At 41.0% G+C, this 21,370-nt stretch overlaps 1 protein-coding gene across 1 annotated transcript in view; it reads right to left on the bottom strand.

The window, feature by feature from the left end:
- Positions 1–15,874, bottom strand: part of LOC105496821 (5-hydroxytryptamine receptor 1B) — a 51,510-nt gene extending 35,636 nt beyond the window's left edge. Inside the window, exon 1 of the mRNA XM_011767426.3 lies at positions 13,690–15,874. Coding sequence (XP_011765728.2) covers positions 13,754–14,926 — 1,173 coding nt within the window. The 5' untranslated portion in view covers positions 14,927–15,874 and the 3' untranslated portion in view covers positions 13,690–13,753. The remainder of the gene's footprint in view (positions 1–13,689) is intronic.
- Positions 15,875–21,370: the final 5,496 nt, after the last annotated feature.

Genomic DNA, 21,370 nt, shown 5'->3' with positions numbered 1-21,370 from the left:
TTATATATCCATAAATCCAAAAGAAGAAAAATGTCCCCTAGTACAAAAATAAATCTACTGTTTATCAAATAAAATTTTTCATTTGGGTAGCCATGTAATAGAAATGGCATGCATATTATACAAAGCTGTTTTTGAAACCAGAGACTCCAGGCAGCATTATCATCTGACGTTTTCAGTGAGAACCAATAAACGTGACAAGGAGCTTCAGAAGTAGTGAAGCAATCCGGTATTTCATCACAACCAGTCATGATATGAAATTCACTTGCATAGATAGAAGTTGATTTTACAGGGAAGGGGTGTGAGTTTGGCTCCTTCTTTCATTACTCATGACCTCAATCCTTAGGGAAATGACAAGATAATTTAATTCTCAAACACTCATTTGGGAGTGTCAATGATAAATGATCAGAAATATTGCTGTTCCTGTGGTACTGTTTTTCCTATGAAGAACTAAAGAACTAATGTTCTTTCCTTTTCTTTCCTGTACTTGCTTTGACTTCTCTCCATTCAGCCCAAGAAAATAACTTGATATTGGAGCAATAAAGCCTGTCACAATAAACCTAATCTTCCGTCACAATCTTTCTCCTTTTTTCCTTGTCTTTTGTTTTCCCTTTAAAAAATTTTCCAGTTTAGTACTTGCATGGCACTTCATATTTCTGCATAATTAAAAGCCAGAACTAATTGATCTAATTGTGTGTACCAGTTAGCCCAAGAAAATGGTAATTTTCTTTTTCTTTGCATCTTGCAATCACCTAATAAGCAGCTCTAATGCTGCCTGTTGAATTATATAATAAACAAAAATTTCCCATCATTTAACATTTGTTCAAAGGCTTAATGCTGTGGGTTCACAAGAGCAGAAAGAAGAATAGAAATGTGCACTTATCCAGTGAATTCAATCAATGTAAACTGCAAATCTAAATTAATTATTCAGGCTACCAAAATCTTATGCATTTGTTGTTTGTTGTATAAATGCCAAAATTATTTGAAAAAAAATTAGTCTAACTTTACATGGAAGTCAGGCCTTTGTTGACACATATGTGCCTGATAAGAATCCTTTTGTATTCTAATTCAAGCATTAATTATTTTGCAAACAAGTAAAGGAAGACATTTAGTGTAGTTACATTTGTCACTCAAATCTGAGTATATAAAGGCTTCATTGAGTAGAACAGGAATCAGAGACCACCACCATTCGGCCAGAGTGAGGTCTTATGCCTATTGGATTTTACTGCTTCTATCCATGGACCTATGAACCCTCCACCCACATGCATGCATCCCCACCAGCTCTTCCCCACAGTACTTTTCACCACACTGAGTGCCACTCAGAGTGAATCATAGAACAGCCAAGAAACAGAAAAATGCCTTCCTTCTGGCGGGTCCCGCGCTCCCAGCCTGGACCCCAGAGCCGGCCGAGCATCGTTCCTGACTGCTTTAGGCTTCCCTCCATACTCAATAAGTTTACCAAAGTCTCATCCCGTTAGAAAATCTTCCCTTGACACCCTTTGCAGAAGTACAGAAGGCATTTCTATGACTGCTAGGGTTCAATAACCCTACATTTCTATGACTAAAAATGTGATCCCATGAGAGACCAACGTATGAAAACTTGTATTTAAAACATTTAATGACAATAAAACTGCAATTGTACAGAAAGCTTAGAAAATGAGGCTGTCCTTTTAACTTTGCTTTCTGTTGCTGAGACGTATTTGGCTGTAAAGTATCATGATCCTCAATAGTGATCCTTGCTACTTACTGAAAATCTTCCTAGAATGTATTAGTGCACTTTTCTCCCTAAGTAAAATCATTTAGTCTTTTTTGATGATTCAACATCTTGTAATACCTGATTAGAAGCAAATAGTTTCTCTTTTATGGTAACACATTGTTTTCACTTATATACTTGTAACTAAAAGAATTTTAGGAAACCATACGGTTGAAAAATATTTTATTGAAAATTATTATGCAAGGTAAAATGTTCACTCATTCATTCCCACATTAATTAACTTAACACTTATGGATCTCCTACAAAGTATGAGGCACTCTGCCAGGCCTTGCAATGCAATGGCAAATAACACTAGAACCACTTAGAAAGGGAGAACTTGCAGGCTAAGTTCTCTTATATTGCGCTAAGATACTATTGAACTCTCTTAAAAACTCATTTGTAGGCCTTTAGCATCACAGTCCACCTAGTATATGGGAGATAGACTGGAAAAGCAGTGTATAAGAGGAACCAAATATCTCAATATGGAAAATCAGAAAGGGTGTTCTAGAGGTGGAGGCAAGTAAACTGGGACTCACAAGATTAGGAGTGGATTTTGGCATTCAACAACATTGTTCAATTACCCTACATTTTGGTGTTCTCTATTAACAACGATTTTTAAACATTTTTTGGACAAGAGGCCTCATAAAGAATCTAATCAAAAGTTTGTCCATTACATTTAGAAATTATTAAAATGATAAAATTTATGTTATGTGTATTTTACTACAAATTAAAAATCCTCTTATCCAAGAAAAATATGTAAACGCACATAGACACCAATAATGTCACTGTCATGAAATACATTTGGTTTTCTACTGGAGAGAGGGGTCACTACTGACATCTAGAGAGTAGAGAACAGAAATGCTGTTAAACATCTTGTACAGAACTAGCCTCCACAACAAAGAATTCTCTGACCAAAATGTCAATAGTGCTGAGACTGAGAAACCTCTGTGTATGCTAATCAAGTTGCTCAAGTAATTTTCTACAGGAAATGATTGGTCACCTTCCAAATTGAATTTGCAAAGAAACCAAAAAAAATGTAGAGATGCATCCATTATTTATATACAAGTAAATAACATGTTTTTTGTGTGTGCTGGGAGAGGGAGTTGAAATGGATAATCACCTTGGTGTACTTTAGTTTTATATTTACCCAGTATATTTATTATTGTTCTTTGCAGGAATGGTCAGATTTAAATTAAACAAATAAGCAAATTAAAATGTTATATAATACAGTGTTTAAACTCTTATTTTTGTTCTACTTTTGATCTAAAATACGTCATAGACATAATTTCATAAAGGCAGGTGTATCTCCTTTGTGGACTGAAAATAATCTGCCCAGTCTATCTGCCCTATGGTGTTAGTCTGCAGCAGTTGCTATAGCAAATATCTGTGTTTGATGAATACCACTGAGTAACTCAAGCAGTCAAAAATGAAAACAGACTTGATTAAATGCAGACTAAGTGACCTTTAAAATTATTTCACTGCCTCTGGACAGTGTTTGGGTTATTATGGACAAATATCTACCCTATATGCACTTGTGGTACCTGAGACTGCTTCTATACAAGGTCAGGAAAGCACACCGCCATGTGTCTGTCAGACTCTTCCCCGTTAGAAGTTCACAGTGGGCAACCACCTTTAACATGGTAAAATCCATAGTGATCATTGAGAAACACAGCAGGACAGATTATATGTGCCGACTTCCATTTTTCTAGCTGAGTGTAGTGACATATTTAGCATTCCAAATTAATTTTTCTCCCTGAAGACTTGAATGCTCATAGTATCTAAAAAATACTAAAAATCTTACAGAAACAGACAGTATAAAATACAAGCATACATTTACCAAATAAACTATAAAGGGGCTAAGTTTTGTCTTCAATAGCCTCTTAAATTTCATTCTTTCTCCAGGTCCCTCACATGGCTATGTGACAAACTACTCATTTTTGCCTATCTAGAAATATGTTATAGCTCAAAATAAGTCCTACCTTATCTTTTTATATACAAACCCCACATTATTTTAGTGTTCTGCATAAATGTTATTTTTATTTATTTATTTATTTATTAATTTTGAGACAGCCTTACTCTGTTGTCCAGGCTGGAGTGCAGTGGTGTTATCTCAGCTCACTGCATCCTCAGCCTCTCGGGTTCAAGCAATTCTCATGCCTCAGCCACCCAAGTAGCTGGAATTACAGGCGTGCTATATCCAGCTAATTTTTGTATTTTCAGTAGAGACTTTATGTTGGCCAGGTTGGTCTCGAACTCCTGGCCTCAAGTGATCTGCCTGCCTCGACCTCCCAAAGTGCTGGGATTACAGGCGTGAGCCATCACACCCAGCCTATGAGTAAACGTTATTTTAATACTCTCAAGTAATCTATAGCATGAACAAACTAATTCACAATAAGATGTAAATGGATAATGTGCTAAAACCTCAAAATGTACTTGTGATTTAAAATAATCAAAACGATGACTCTAATTAATAGATATCAGGCAGGAAACGGGGTAATTTTTCTATCACTTCCTGAATCACAGCATATAAGCAATTTCCAAACAGCATCAATAAAACTGGTTCTAATCTCACAAAGTTATACAGATCTCGCTTTCAATAGTAAATGGAATTTTAACCAATACTGAAGCACAGAATACGATATCAGGCCCTAACTTCCAAAGATGGGAAAGAAAGTTGAAAAAGAAGAAAACTAAGGTCTACTGAGCAATTGCCTTGCTGCAAGAACTGTCTCAGGTGTCTACACTTACTATATAATAATAATATAATCCCCTTATTCTTTCAAGATAGATCACATTAGTCTTATTTTAGAGACAGGAAAACTGAGATTTAACAGAGATTAAATAATTTTTCCGAAATCACATACCAGTAAGAAGAAAAACCAACATTTTAAACAGCTCTGCTGACTCCAAATTTCATAATCTTTGGATAGACACCTGGCTTATTTTGTCTGAACTGAATGAAGCCAGTATCTGGTAAACACCTATAATGTTGAGGGACTATTTAGACTAAGAACTGCCACACAGTAGCTTGTTTTGTTTTGAGACGGAGTCTCGCTCTGTCGCCCAGGCTGGAATGCAGTGGAGCCATCTCGGCTCACTGCAACCTCCACCTCCTGGTTTCAAGCGATTCTCCTGCCTCAGCCTCCCACACAGTAGCTTATTTAATCTTCATAATAAGCTTATGGATAAGGCACTATTTTCCCCACATTAGCCGACAAAGAAACTAATGCTTACTGAAGTTAAGCTCACACAACGGGCAAGTGACAAATCTGGAATTTCAATCAAGTTCAGCCTGGGCTTTAATTCTAATTCCAAATTCACTAAAATTTCTGTGTATTTTTTTCCACCTAAAAATGAGCAAAAATAATCAAAGACATAAGACAAAAAGTATTTTGAGTAAAATTTATCCCAAAGGAGAGTCTACAACTTTGCACACTTCTATTATAATGTTTGCTCCTTAATGAAAACATATTTCTTTTACAACTAGTCTAAATATTTGGGTTTTAAGTCAGTTTTGTAGTTTTGTGAATACTGGTAAGTTTCTATCCCTGAGATTTATTTGTTTTGTGGTTTATGGTGTTGTTTTGAGGTCTGAGGGTGGACTATGAGGGGAGATGAAAGCAATTTAAAGCTCTTAGCAGGGAGGGGCTCCGCTAATAAGGAATACGAGTGTAAAAAAAGATAAAGGCATTAATTTAGAAATTTAGCTATATAATGCAAAAACAACCGTAACATTTGAAAATATCTTGCTATTTGCCTGAGTTTACTTTTCACCCAGAAATTTGACTCCATGTAAAAATGGGATATAAATCTCTAAGTAACTTTCTATAAATGGTAAACACCTCCTCCTGTCATGCATTACTCATCATAGCAAAAGCATCTATATTTAATAGTACCATATCCAGGAGTTAAAATCTATATTTTTATATATACCAACTTCCCTAGAAGAGGTCAGGAGGCATGGTATGTGCCCTGGATGGTTAGGGTTGGAGTCAGACAGGGAGGGGGAGATGTTTGGGAGCGCCCAAGAGGAAACCCATGTTCCCTAGATACAATGTTGTACTTAGAAATACATCCCTAAAGTTCTATTCTACCTTAATGCTTCAGAATAGCATTTAAAAAACACTATTCTCAAAGACTGAGTAAAACAGACATAATAATGTAGTTTCCTTTTAAAATCTGAATACAAATTATTCAAATGGGGCTGTCGTCATAACTCTGTAACCTGAAAAACTGGATCAAATTGTCATACTACCTGATTGGTGAGGATGATAATATAATACCTGCCTCTTGATAGTGTTATGATGATTAAATGGGGTGGGTGGATATTTAAGTATGTGACACACATTAAGTGCTCAGTCATGCCAGTTCCATCCCCAGCCGCTGCTCCTTTGAAACAAAACAGTCAAATTTCCAGCAATGTGTCTTTTCTGGAATCAAACTTGAAGCATCATAATTGTTCAAGGAAGAGATGAAAGAATTTTAACTTTGTTTTGTAATGCTGAATAAAGACCTACTTGGCCACAACTTCAAACACAAGTAAAAAAATAAAATAAAGGATCTTTTCTGAAGTGAGATCCTTTGATTCTTTATTCCCAACCTAGGCTTAGGAAACAACAGTTTTTGGTTTTATGGGTAGATGCCAAGAAGCTGACAAACATTTCCCATTAAATAATTTAAATTACTATCTGTGAAAAATACAAAATATTTTGGAAATTTAAAATGAGGAGGGGCTTTCTATAAAATCAAAAAGTTGCTGGATCCCTTCTCTAGGTATTACGTCTCTAAAAGACAATAATAATAAAATTAACGGATGAAAGCACACCTCTTTCAGCTTTGATTAAATTGTGGCTTGCTTACAAAACATAAATATCTATATAACATATAAATGTGTATGTGGGAGTATGTATGCATATGTATTAACAAAAGGAAGCCTAGTGGGCTTATTAAGTGAAATAGAGCACCAAGGAAGCTGTGCCTTTTGCCATATGTTAGCAATTGTTATTTCTTTGTTGTTTTATCATTTGCTTTCGTTTTTAAATGAATTTCCTTTGTTTAACAAAAGGCAAAGTCCTTAGTTGGAAATTATGTAAAAACAGAGGCCTGAATCTGAGGGTCATGCTTTGCTGATTCACATCCAGAAGTGAGTAGTTTGTTTCAGGGTAGATTGAGGATTTAAAGCATCTGGGAGAAAGCATTTAAGGAGAAACATTTAACAGCTGCTGAAACTGAGATATGAATACCATGTAAACAAGCTGAGAAAACACAACCTATTGTACATTAAAAAGCAAAATTTTTTCATCTGCAAGTTATGTGTTGCTTTTGTTTTGGTTGAGATATATATATTATATTTTATATATGTGTGTGTGTATATATATACACACACACATATATAAAATCAATGACCAATGCTGCATAACTAAGCTATATTTTCCTGTAGATCCTTATTAATCAAAGTGTGATCCATTGACCAGCATCATCAGCATCTGCTGGAGCCTGTTAGGAATGCAGAATCTCAGGCCCCATCACAGACCAGTTACTGAATTGGAATCTGCATTGTAACAAACTTCTCAGGTGATTCATTTGCCCATTGTAAATTCTGAGAAGCCCCATTGTAAAAAACCAAAACTATTGGACTTCTCAATTCATTCAAGGTCCCCCTTCACACCTATACATCCTGTTCGAGGTAAGTATTATACTAAGAGCTTTACCTAGGGAGAAGTTTTAAAATAAGAATATGAGACCCTACTGCAAATAATATAATGTAATTCATCTCATACAGGGTCTGAGCAAGGTTTTTTTTAAAAGCTCCCCTGACAAATCAAATGTGAAGCCAAGGTTGAAAACAATTACATTATCTTATTTAATTCTTAACTTCAAACATCAAGGTTTGCATTATTACGTCACAGAGGAACTTGCTCATGATAGCAAAACCTAGATTTAAAATCAGGTCTGTCTGACTTCAAAGATTTTTCTCTTGCATTTTATACCCACCAATATGTTGGAGGCTTTTAGGCCAGTAGCTAGTTCCCAACTTCCCATTGTGTGATTACCCCAACATGCAGCATTGTATGGGAAAGCCCAGAGGGGCAGGGCAAAAGAGTGACCATCAAGAACCTTAAGGCTAGGCAAGACTGGGATGGAAAGATGAAGAGCCATGAAACTGTTTCTCCAGAAAATCAGATCAGCCCCTGTCCTGAGCCAATTGCAATGATAAATGAGCAAACGGACTAATGAACCACAGGGGGATCTGCATGTCAACCGACTTTGTCACAAACTGAATTAAGCGAATGGGCTTAGAAGAGACATGCAGGAGTGTTTACAAAAGTACTGTGGGCACAGCTCTCAGGCTAAGGAACCTAACATTTGTGGACTGCTCTATCACTACTGTCCCATCACCACATATGGTCACCATACTTGTGAGCGGGAGATATCCCAAAATCTGGTTTGCCTTACATAGGATGACCAGCCAGAGGCCGATGGGTGGAATGTTCCCACAGAGTCAGGGAGGATGTGAGTCATGCCTTCTTACATCATTTAAGCAAGGCTTGTGTAGATTTTTAAAGCATTTACCATAAATGGATCCCCTCATCACCATCTGTTCACTTTTGGTACAGGAAATATTATAAGACCATTCTTGTCATATGGATTTTCATTAGTAGTTTTGAAAAGGATTTCTCTGATCTTTTGAGATACATACAAATAAGTGAAAAAGAAACGGACATTTTCTTTTACAAATCATACTTGGAATAGTGTTAAGTTACTCTCTTTGACAGATGGCTCAATTCCAGGGACTAGCTCTCTCTCAGGGAGCACTGAAAATCCTAGTATAATCCTAAAATATGAGTGTTGACTTTAAAAGTCTGATTTAACTGACAGATGTATGAAATGGCACATAGAAAACTCGCCACTGGGGGCAATGAAAATGCTAGAGTAACAGTTACGTTATAGGAGAATGGCAATGATACAATCTCACCCGTTTTCTCGTTTTATGTGATCCATTTTCTGATGCTGAAATTTATTTTTGTGAAACATTAGATTGTACTCACATTTCTATATGCCTGTTTTTAAAATGCCAAAATTACACAGACTTCAGGGTCTGTCTTTTGAGAAAAACCGACATATAAATAAACCTTACTTCTGTGCAAAAAAAAAAAAAAAACAAAAAAACATCTCTTTCAATCATAAACAGCAAGTGTTCTACCTTTGAACCATGGATATATCAACCTCAAACCAAAAAAAATTTGAAAAGAAAAACACAGTGATGAGAAAAATCATAATGGTTAAACATGTTTAAGTAACTGATTAGCTCCCCTTATTTTGAAATAGGTATATTGTCTCCTAACCTCTGATTCGCTCAGTGCCACATTAATAAAAGGTCACAATGTTTTTAAATGCTGAGATTTTAGTATTATATCAGGAGTAGAGATGAATTTTAAAAACTGAGTTTGCACATATGGAGAAAAACTTTAGGTTTGATTTGGGGATCCTCTGCCTGAATTTACAGCTCTGCAAAATCTGCTATTTCTAATCAGCGATAAACCTCCTCTCCCTTGGCTCATGGAACTTTGTTTTCACTGAGTCTAGAGGCGTTAATATCAGTTGCAAAATGTCCTGGAAGAGGGATTTAGAGATCCTGAGTGGTCTGTGCCTGCTTCTGCTAAACATCTCAGAGACACTCTGCCCCCTGGTGGACTGTTCCAGGGTGGGTTTCGATGAACAGTGCAGACTTCCCTTCTCCCACCCTTCCTCTACTAACCTCTTTCCTTTAGAAGACTCGAGTAGACGCCCCAGTTGAAAGCTTTTATCCCCACCAATTACACATTCGTTTGGTTCAACAATTCCCTTTTATATAATGTGAAAACCCTTAGTTACCTAATCAGCCCTTCACAGCTAAAACAAGAACCACAGACATCATTATTGGTTATCATGATTTGATACAGGTAAGAAAAAAGCAGAGAAGTGAAAAACGAGGCGCTGCAAATTAAAAATGTGGATGTGGCCAGGGACTTTGGATTCTCTAAAGACAGCCAGAAATCTCTAGACAAGGAAGAGGAAGAGAGTTTAAAAGTGAATAAAAGGACGCTGTAAGAAATAATTAAACACTTGGCAATTTCTTCTTGGCCAATAGAGCCACTGCAAACCATCCTTCATGTTCCCTTTGGTTCTTTGGGTTGTATGTCACCTGCATAGGGGATTAGTTGTAAAAGGCTGTAAACTTCAGCCACTTCTAGTTTTTGCCAAATTTTTCCCATTCAGGCTAGTTTGATCTTCTCCAGTCCAACTTCTCCCAAGTACCCCTGTTCTGTGCTACAGGCACTCTGCATCCACAGAGGAGACAATGGGAAATAATGACTAAGAGGAAGTCCAATCTGCTGAGAGTCAAAAAAGTGTCACGCATCTCAATAAGTGCTTTACGTGTATAGGTTCTAAGACTTTACATCAACTTGTAGGTAGATGGTATTTGAGAAGAAGAACCACATAGTTCTAACATACTTTATTTGCAATTCAAACCTAGGACTGACTACAAAAGCTACCTTTCTGCCTACTTTACTGGTCTTAAGATAGGTCAGTCTACTTCTCTGAAGTCTTCTTCTAACCCAGTTCCTCCTTCTGTATTTTAAGCACCAGACAGCCCTTGGAATCTGACTGCCTAGCCTAGAGACTAAAGGTCTCCTCTGAAAACTAATCTGGAAAACTCTTGTGATAGTGGATCTAACCCTCTCTCTTTGCAGAATATGAAAGCACAATCCATTTCTTTCCTTTCAAATTCTTCCTTCAGATATAAACTAAATCCCCCAAGTCATGGCAGCACGTATCAGTCAGCCACAGTATCATTTACTATTAATCATTCTCTAGTGAAGGCTCAGACTCCTAAACACAACCCCAGAATCCAAGGAACCAATTTTTCCATAATAATAGAACTACTACCCGACACTTTTTAGAACACAAAAGGACTTTTATTTATTTTCCTAAATTTCATTTCCAATGATACATTTCCTGAAAGGTGGAATATCAAAGGCAATTTTCAGTCACAGCAACTCCATCAAATACACATAATCTGATATTTTACTGCTTCAGTGAATTATAATCTTCTCAGGGTTTCCTGGTTAAAGAAGACAAAACTAAGATAATAGAGACGAAAAATTAAGAATATTGTTCTTTAGAAAATTTGTTGAACTCAATAAACATTCATTCATAGGTGTAGTGTCCATTTTTCAAAGGAAACGCTAAAATTCCTAGAAACACAAGACAATATTGGTATTATTGAATGAGTATACATTCATATATTTCTGTGAAAATTTGTGCAATTAAACAATATGGAAAATGTTGTTTGTTACCATAGCCAATGAAAATATATTTTCATTGCTATGTAAGTTAAACATTTCCATCTCCCGCTTTATGTTCTGCAAAAAAGCCGTGTGTCTAGTTTATGAAATAAACTATGCTATAGGCAGCAGTAACTGAAAAGGAGCTTAACAGTCTTAACTACATACCCCTGGGATGAATAATACACTTTGCATAATCATGTGCAATGCTGAATGATGATTCTATATCTCTTATAACTATAAGGGTTTGCAAGCTTCTATTTCATACAATATGCCCCAAATCCAGGCAATACAGCCAAATAGTCAAGCAATAATTTAGGTGGTTAATCTACAAAATGGCAAACAACCCATTCAACTAAACTGATTGTGTTTTGTTAATGTGAGGACACCATCAATACAGGTACCCTACAAAGAAATCATTTGTAAGTGGCTATTTGTTTCAATTAATGTTTCCCCCTAAGGCTCTTAGAAGTTGACTTAATTGCCTTTTAGGACCAAAGAAAATACAGCTGTATAAACAGAAGACCACAGTATTAATAACATAAAAACAAACACCATGCTCTATGCACATTCCTCCATAGGAGAAATGTCACAAAAAACAAACAAACAAACTTGGGGATCCAGCAGAAGTACAGGCATATCTAATGCCTAAAATTTTCTCTCACACCAGTGACAGGTATAAATATTGATCAAAATTCCCCTTTTTAGTTAGCTTATGTGTGAATCTTTGAATAGTATATTTTCAAGAGTGATTACCCAAGGTGAAGGTCTGCACAGTAGGCAAGCAGTGTGCTTCAGTTCAATACATTTATTGTCTGACAAACAGGACTGGGGAGCTTCAAGCAAGGAGTGAATCCATTTCACAAAGACAATTTGCTTCTGCAGACAAAAGGTATCAACTGCAGAATGCCTTCTGAGAAAAGGAGTGTGAATTTTCTTTGGCATGTTAAATGCTGTGCATATACATTTTTTTTCATGCAGATAATCCCTCAGGGCTACTTCTTATTAAAATATACATTTTTTTCATATTTTATTGCATGACTTTATCCTGTATTAGGGAGCTCTCAGAGGAAATTTGAAATAACTAAGTATTCTTGAAATTTGTAAAGATTGATAAATTTAAAGTATTCCAGATATTACATTCATTGAGATATCAGGTTGGTAACGAATATACAAAGGTCAAAAGCTTGCCAGTTTCCTGATTGTTTAGTAAGTCTGAGGTTTGGTTCTGCAAGTTAAGAAAAAAAAAAAGAAAAAAGAAAAAAAAAAAAGGCCTCAATTTTAGCTTCACTAAGCTTTTCTAAAGTTCTTGTATGTCATTTTCTAGCAATCTTTTCTCCTGCCCAAACTTCAATAACAGCAACAATGGAAAAAGAAACAAGTTTATTTTCTTTCCAATATCGTTTTTAGAGCCCTTACTGTATTTTAAAGGTTTCTGAAGAAGGGAGATAGTTCTCTTGGTTTCCTTATATGTTAGCACACAAGGAATCACAGATGGGAAGGAGAGTGCAAATGACTATCAGATAAAAGTCTCATGCATTTTAAGATTTTTTTACAAGTCAAAATATACATCCTTCTATTACCCCCACCCCATTCCTCAATTGTGTAAGAACTAGTCCCATGTCATCAGTCTCCTTCACATCTCACTCAATTGGATAAGAAATAAAGACACTTTTCTTGTTAAGGAACAATATATCTCCAATACTAATCGGTTTTACCAATTGCATTAGTAAGAAATATAGCAGCAGTGTGGGCTGAGTCACCCATCATACCCTTCATTTCTGGGGATTTAAATGTGTAAAGTGACAGGTACATGAAATTAGGAGAGAAAAAAAAGCAGTCTGCAGACTTTGGCACTAGCACACATAATGGTTTGTTTGTTAGAGCTGTGGTTTGATCATCGCTAAACAAGAATTACAAAATTACAAATCTGCAGAAAACAAACAATCATAGGTGTTGATTCTCAGTTTAACACTCTCATCTCCCATTCCCACCCACCCACCCCCATATAGTTTCAAGTATAATAAAAATAGAGATCTCAGCATCAGAATTTTGCTGTTAACTCTTCAAGGTTTCTCTGCGCCATCCAAGTCACACATAGGGTTTGAAGCACCAAATCCACAAGTTTCTCCAACCAAGTTTAAATAGACAAAAACTGAAGACTGAATGATGCCAAAGTAACTGTTCTTAAATTAAGCTGTAACACAAAGTTCTCCCCAAAAACACAGGGCATTAAGCGTCTAGTTCAAGTACTGCCAGGCTGTATGTAGATCTGTCTCAGACAAGCTTCAGACAACAATTACAAATACACTGGTTCTAGTGGGCATTATCCATGATACCAAAGCAGGGCAGGGATCCCCTTCCATAATCAATTTTTAAAAGTTGCAATCCCCTTTGGGATTGGCTGCCGCAGGGGTCAGTGCTGAGCCCGAGGCTTGAGGGGGAGGAAGTGAGCCTCCTCCTGGGCAGGGAAGCTCTACGTTTAGTTTCAACACTTCTCCTTTCAGAGCTCTCTCTCAGGACTATCCTGGCTTCTCAGGATCCATTGCCCTTGCCCAGGAGAGACAGCCTCGCTGGGACCCAGTAACCGCGAAAGAAGATTCGACCTACCTGTGGAACCAGACACAACTTGGTCCCCAAAGGTCGCTTAGGCGACCCCACTGCAATTGGCAAGTCAACTCGTGCACTTAAAACGTATCAGTTTATGGAACGCTTGTTTAAAGTCCTCATTGGACATGGTATAGATTATGGGATTAATGAGGGAGTTGAGATAGCCCAGCCAGGTGAAGAAGTCAAAGATGGCTAGGTGGAACCAGCAGGCATCTTTGCAGATAGGCAGCACTAGGGAGATGATGAAGAAGGGCAGCCAACACACAATAAAGGCTCCCAAAATGATCCCCAGGGTCTTGGTGGCTTTGCGCTCCCTAGCGGCCATGAGTTTCTTCCTTTCCAGCAGGGCGTCGGAGACTCGCACTTTGACTTGGTTCACGTACACAGGAGACCCGGATTCGCTGGGCACGTCGGGAACCCGCGAGTTAATAGAGGTGACCGAGGACGTGGACCCAGGAGAGTCCGTTATCAGCTGGGCTCGGGTCAAGCGCTTGCCGGTCCTGTTGGGCGTCTGTTTCAAAATCCGGGAGCGGGCTTCCACGTAGATGCGGCCATAGAGGGCGATGAGGAGCAGGGTGGGAAAGTAGAAAGCACCCACCGTGGAGTAGACCGTGTAGAGGATGTGGTCGGTGTTCACCACGCAGTCCGACACCTCCTCTTCGGCCTTGGCCTGACGCCAGAAGAAGGGCGGCAGCGAGATAGAGATGGAGAAGACCCACACCAGCGCGATCATGACCGCCGCCCTCTTGGGAGTCCTTTTAGCTGAGTACTCCACAGCGTCCGTGATGGCCCAGTAGCGGTCCAGGGCGATGACACAGAGGTGCAGGATGGAGGCAGTGCAACAGGTGATGTCCGACGACAGCCAGAAGTCACAGACCACCTGGCCCAGTGTCCAGCGGCCGGTGACAGTGTACATGGTGCTGACGGGCATCACCAGGATGGACACGAGCAGGTCGGTGACCGCCAGAGAGGCGATCAGGTAGTTAGCCGGGGTGTGCAGCTTCCGGGTCCGGTACACTGTGGCAATCACAAAGGCATTGGAGAGCGTGGTGGCCAAGGTGATGAGCGCCAGTAGCATAACCAGCAGTACTTTCCAGGGTAGGGCGATGGAGTCCTGGTAAATATAGTCCTTGGTGCTGCAGTTTTGGGAGGGAGCAGAGGATAGGTTGGCTTGAGGAGCCCAGGTCTCGGAGCCCGCGGGCGGCGGTGGAGCGCACTGAGCACCCCGTTCCTCCATGGTTCTCGCCCCAGCCCCAGAGCGCAGCTCTTTTGCATGGAGCGGACGAAGGAGAGGGCGGAAGGACCGTGGCGATCGCAGGTTTGTCCCCAGTTGATAGTTCCGTGAGTTCCTCAATTATTCCTCCGCCCAGGTTCACGGCTGAAACTAGAGGTCATGGGTGCGGCAGCCGAGGCAGGCGGGCGCGTCCCCTGCACTTCCAGAGCGCCTGGCAAAGCCGCCGCGTCTGTGGTTGTTCCTCTCCATACCGGGTCTTAGCCCTGGGTTGCTAAGAACTGGCCCACCGAGCCCTGCTCCGCTCCAGCTCCCTGGAGGCGTCTAGTGCCGGAGGGTGAAGTACTGCTTGAGGAGAAGGCTTTGACCAAATGGGATCTGGCTTACCCCAGTTGCTTGAGGCTGAGCGTCTCCTAACCTGGACGCTCTTGGATCTGCAGACTTTGCCCACAGGAGTTTCCTAGGTGTAGAGACCAAAGCTTGCAGGCCAGCGAGAGGTCCCGATCTTGCATTCCCGCCCCTCGCCCCAAGCTGGGGCACTTTTTTGAGGCTGCAGCGGCCGCCAGAGCTGGGTGCGGTGAAGTCTAGGAGCAGCGCTGAGCCGCGCCTCGCGCCGGAGCTCTGCCCTCCCTCTCTTTTCACTCTCTGGCCACTCGGACGAGCGGCCCCGCGGAGACGGAGCCATAAAAGGGGGGACAATGGGGCTGGAGTTGCGGCTGCTCGGGCCGCACGGCCACCACCGCCACCTCGGTCCCACGGGAACCACTCGGAGCCATGCCACTGGGTGCGCGGGTCTGGAGGACCTGGCGCGGCACACGGGGAAGGGGCAGGTGTCTGGGGAAGCTGGAGGGACGCGGCGTGCGCCAGCCCGGGAGGAGCGTGCGAGCTACGGAGCAGATGGGCTCCTTATATAGAGTCCAGGTCCGGTCCGCCAGAGCAGTGCAACTCGTGCGGCGCGGCGAGTGCTGACGCCCGCTCGCGATCACCTTCTCTTTTTCTCTCTCCCTCCCTCTTTTCCTCCCGCCCCGTTCCCTTCCTGGCCAAGGAAGCTCCCGCCGGGTCCTACCGCCCTATCTCACCGCTTCCCACCCCGGGCCCCCTCCCAGCCCTGACAACCTGGAGCCGCATTTCTGGCCAGGGGAGGAGAGCGTCCTGTTCTCGCCTCTGCGGACATCGGAGCTTGCTGCGCTGACCTCCAGTGAGACCCATGTCCTTAGCCACGATCCCAGGCTTAGTCCAGGAGTCTGGTCCTAGGCTCCCGCCTACCACTCCCACCCTAGAAGGCCAGTTTTAGGCGGAGAAGCCCTGGTCTCTGACCTCTCCGCTCTAAAATCATATCCAGCCCTGAGGGCCACACCCAGATTAGGAGGCAGGCATCAGTAATATCTCGGTAGAGGACCCAATGTTTGCATTTTGTACTTTGAGCCTCTGGCTTCATGTCGTCCTCAACTCCTGATACAATAAAAACTATTTTTTCATCAAGTTTTAGCAATTTGTGTTTTTCACTCAACTGTGAGTCAACAGGGAAAAAGAAAAAGCTATCTGAGAAAATGTAGAAGTATCACAAACAGAAGCCAACTGTACGTGAAATTAAACCTTCTGCTCCACCCTCCTGTTCCAGCTGCTCAGTGCTTCAGTGCCTCTGGAAAACAGTTGCCAGTGAGCATGTTCCTTCCAAGAGCCCACCTAGAAAGGAGGCCATCAGAATTCAAGAAAAAAGGGGGATACCGCGGCGGGGAGGACTGGAACCATCAACAGCACCGTCTTGTGTGTCTCCTTTGCCTTCAACTAGTATGTGGGGATGTCAGCCATAAGCTGCAGCATGCAATACCAGTACCAAGGTCTCATGACCAGGGACCGATCCCCTGTCCTCAGTTTCTCCTCTAACCTCAACAGAAATAAATGTAGCGTAGAAATGCAAATCAGAAAGTGTGAAGAAAAGCTCCAGGAAAGGACAAGGTATTTTCAGCTCGAAGGATTAAACGATCCCCACTACGAATTCCTAGAGCCTAGATCCATCTTTGGCACCTAGAGTGTATCTAATAAAAACTGCATTGTAATTGAACTCATCTGATTAAGCGCACATATATTTTAAAGAGAATCATTCTGTGTCAGAACTTAAGGTTATCTGATCTGATCCCTCCACCCAGTTTTAGAGGAAGAGTAATTAAGATTCTTTGAAAGAAGAGCTTTTTCCCCAACGCAATAAAGCAGAAACCCAAGTTCCCTTAATTCCCGGTTCTCTAAACCAGGCAGGCAGGCAAAAAATAGAGTGCCTACTCTATGCTGAGTATTTTTGTAGGCTCCAGAGGTATGGAGGCCAGTGGGAGTAGACTCAGACCCTCTTTTCCAGCAGTTTACATTGTAGAAGAGACAGACAATAACTACATGAACAAGTAAATAATTAATACTTATACTTTTCTGTAGTGTAAGTGTTATGAACACACACACACACACACACACACACACACATATCCATGCATTGAGAGTGAGGGTACTCCTTTAACTAAGGTAGCAGCTCTTCAAGGACGTCCTCTAGATGCGTTCTGGGCTGCAGCAGCCATCCTGAGGATAAAAGCACTGCCTTCTCTCTTTTTCTCCTCCAGTCCTAGCACCTAGCATTTTGCCACTAACCTTAAGTCTCATTTTCACCACATTTTAGGGGATCCTTCCCATCCTCCCACCCCATCCACCTAGATAAACAATTATTTTTGCAAACTGCAGCGCTCACTTAGAAACCATAGGAGAGGGAAGCAAAGCCGGCGAGTTTAAACCGCTAGGTGGGGGCCTTGGCCAGGATGGATCAAAAGTGTGCACGATTGCGGGTGTGTCCTGTGGGAGTGCGGGGTGCCAGGAAACAATTTTCCCGTTATCCTAGGAGAACTGGAAACGATTAGAGAGAACTGTTAAACGGATGGGAAGCGGGGGAAGGCCGATAGGAATGTAACCAGCTCCATGCGACCTTTCCTCTTTTAATTTCTGCTCAGGAGCATGGGAAGAGAAACAAAACAAAACAAAACTTGTTCCCCACACGGTTTTTGGCTTTAGCGGTTTGGGGACCTGTGGCTTTCTCCAGCCATGCCTCCACTGCTTCGCAGAGTCCCAGACTCCCAGAGGAATCCGCCACTTGTGGGCAGAGTTTGATTTTACCCTCTTTGGTAAAGAGCTGCATAAACACACACCGCCATCATATTGACCGGATCTTGGCAGAGTTCAGTGAAGAACCCAATTTCCTTAACCTGACTTCCGCATTTCAAGTATTCCCTTTTCACTTTAAAACACATAAAACATAGGTGTTTGCACAGAGGCGCATGTGTGTGAAACACCCAAGAGAGAAAGAGACCCTCTAAAGTCGCCTGTGCCTGGGTCACTCCTTCGGAGTAGGGGCCGCTGGGTAAGGTCCAAGCGCCAGCTCTGCAGTCCCCAGCGGCGCTAGAAGGAACCTCCCGGCAAGTTTTTGGGGGAAATTCAGCAGACAGGGGAGGAGCAGGGAGGGAATCAGTAGCGGAGGGAAATGGTGGAGATGGATTAAGCGCAGCAAAACTTAGTTGAGTAGAAATAAGCTCCGGTTTGACTACCGGGCACTAAAACTGCGAATTAATGTGGTCCCCTTATCAATTCCACGCACGTGTACGTTCAGCAGAAGCTGAGTAAGTGGAGAATAAGTAAGTGGAGAATAACTCTGGAACTGAAATGAATTCTGTGAGCCGACACAAAGCCAGATCCTAGCGGTGAGCTGCTGCGGAGGAACCAAAGAAAAATGAATCCTCGAGGAGCCTTGTCCCATGCTAGAAAGATGTGGTCCTACTACTGCAGCAGCAAAATTCGAGGCGCAGGCTGGGAAGTTTAAAGCGCAGCGCTAACTAGACTGGACACTGTCTAGAGAAACATACTCTGCCTAGAGCAACCATAAGACACATCTCACAGAACTTATTGCAATTCAACTCTATGCAAGCTAGCAGTCAGCTAACCCTAGTCAGCCCTAGCCAGCTCTCTTGCCTGGGGCCTCTGAGTCTTGCTTTCAGCATCCCTAGAGTCTTCCATCCAGAGAGTAACTCTTAAAAGAGGTCCAGGCCCAGGAGCAAAGAAAGTCCTGATTTTATCTTTGCTTTGCTGAAATAAAAACGTTAGAACACTCATGCTTCTGTCACTTTTCTCCTTTGATACAGGAAAATACAACCCCACACTCGACATCCCACCGCTTGAGAAATCTGGTGTGGAGGTCTGCCATGTTGCTTCTTTCAAATTCTGCTTCCTCCATCTATGACCAGCCATATCCACCTCTGAAACGGGCAGCAGGAGACCACCAGCTCATGTGTGCACCATCCTAATGTGTGCTGGTAGCCCATTTCTAGGTTTATCTTATACTTCCTCCAGTAACTATTCCTTAAAGAATTGACTGGTGGCAATGAAAGTATCAGGTCCACCCAATGCCTTGGTTCTTACCATCCTTTGTGTCTTCCTTGATGAAACTATGAAAATGTTCAGATAAATGACCATTTACACACATAGATATACATGTAATTTTTGTGGACAAATTCTGAGGATTTCCAAACCATATGAGGCCCAGATCCCTTCCCATATTCATTGGCCCTCACATTAGGCCTTTCACCTGATATTTGTGTCATGGTATTTACATTGTCTGTTTTATTAGAAATTTTGAGGTCTTACCAAATAATGAAGGCAAGTGCTTTATTCCCTAAATGTTAGATTGGTGTAACTTAATCCTTAAGAATTGGTTAGTTCTGCTATGTGTCTATATATGGATACAAACATTATGTAAGTCATATTTCTATTTAATGAAGAATGCAAACAAAACTTAGAGCAAATATATACAACTTAGACATTTTTTAATACCTATCTCCATATGAATAAACACTTTGCTATTTTGAACAGATACTTTCAACAAGTAATTTACTACTGGTTCAAAGATAGCCCGGTTCCAACTAGAAAAGCCAGCTCTCAATTAAGTTCTAATCACATATTTCCTGGCTGAAGACATAGGTCTTAAAAAAAAAAAATTCTTTCTTACAGCTACTATGAAGTAGTGTAAGTAGAGGTTACATAGAGTATGGTATGCTGAATTATTTTTTTCTTGGACAGAGTGAGATTTGGCAATGAGAAATATCTGAATGAAAAAACAATGCCAATAAATCCACCAAACTTAGAAACAACTTGCTTTTTTAAGTTGGCAGTGTAATTAAGCAGCTCTGTTCAAAATGAAGTCTCTCTTGAAAAACCAAACCAAAGAATTTGATGGTGAAGTTGTCTTTCAGTCTAAGTGATGAAGCAATAGAAATGTGAAGTCTTTCTTTTCAAAGAAATAAAGAACAGGCAAAACTCTTACTTAGCCAAAGAAAAGCAAAATTCTTATTTTCAAACAGGAAAAATGACATCACTCTCTAGTGCTTTATTGCTTCTTTAGCTGTCATTCATGAATAAGAATCATCCTTTACTGAGTGCAGTGTACTAAGCCATATGCTATGTATTCCACATACATTCTTACATTTATTTCTTATATAACACTAGTTGTCATTATCATTCTCATTTTCTGGATAAAGAAGTTGAGGCTGGCCGGGCGCGGTGGCTCAAGCCTGGAATCCCAGCATTTTGGGAGGCTGAGACGGGCAGATCACAAGGTCAGGAGATTGAGACCATCCTGGCTAAACCCCCAGGACTGGTGAAACCCCATCTCTCCTAAAAAAAATACAAAAAAAGCTAGCCGGGCGCGGTCGCGGGCGCCTGTAGTCCCAGCCACTCGGGAGGCTGAGGCAGGAGAATGGCGTGAACCCCGGAGGTGGAGCTTGCAGTGAGCAGAGATCCGGCCACTGCACTCCAGCCTGGGCGACAGGATGACAGAGCGAGACTCCGTCTCAAAAAAAAAAAAAAAGAAGTTGAGGCTTAGAGAATTTAAGTAATTTTGCCAATGTCACACAGCTGGTAAGTGATAGAATCAATTTTCAAGTTCAAGTCTCTAATTTCAAGTTACAACCATTGACCAATATTCTACACTGGATCGCCATGCCACTCAGCATAGCCACCCATTTTACTCACCTGACCGTGACTTCGTTTCCTTCTGCCTGTGAGATGACGTCATTGCTCATAGCTATGTAAGTCTCCATAGTAATCTTCGTTTAGATGCCTTCACATTTTTAGGTGGGGGTGAAGGTAAGGATTGGAGGTTGGGGGTGATTGTGGTAAAAATCAGGTAGAAAACTGGGCACCGTGATTATGTGTAGCTAGCTAATCATCATTCCAAAAGTATTGTTGATAGGTGATCATATTTTACACAGTTTGATGTCCACAGCCCAAAAAGAAATCAAGCTAAGCTGTTACCCAAATCAGTTTTGGCATAATTATATTCAGGGTGTGCTTTAATTTTTGCTATGTTAAATTCCATTCTTGTTTTTCTCCCTTCCTTCTCATTATCTTTTTCTTTATCATTAACAG

The sequence above is a fragment of the Macaca nemestrina genome, chromosome 5 (genome assembly GCF_043159975.1).
Source record: "Macaca nemestrina isolate mMacNem1 chromosome 5, mMacNem.hap1, whole genome shotgun sequence".
NCBI classification, from domain to species: Eukaryota; Metazoa; Chordata; class Mammalia; order Primates; family Cercopithecidae; genus Macaca; species Macaca nemestrina.
This window is presented reverse-complemented; position numbering and strand designations above follow the sequence as displayed.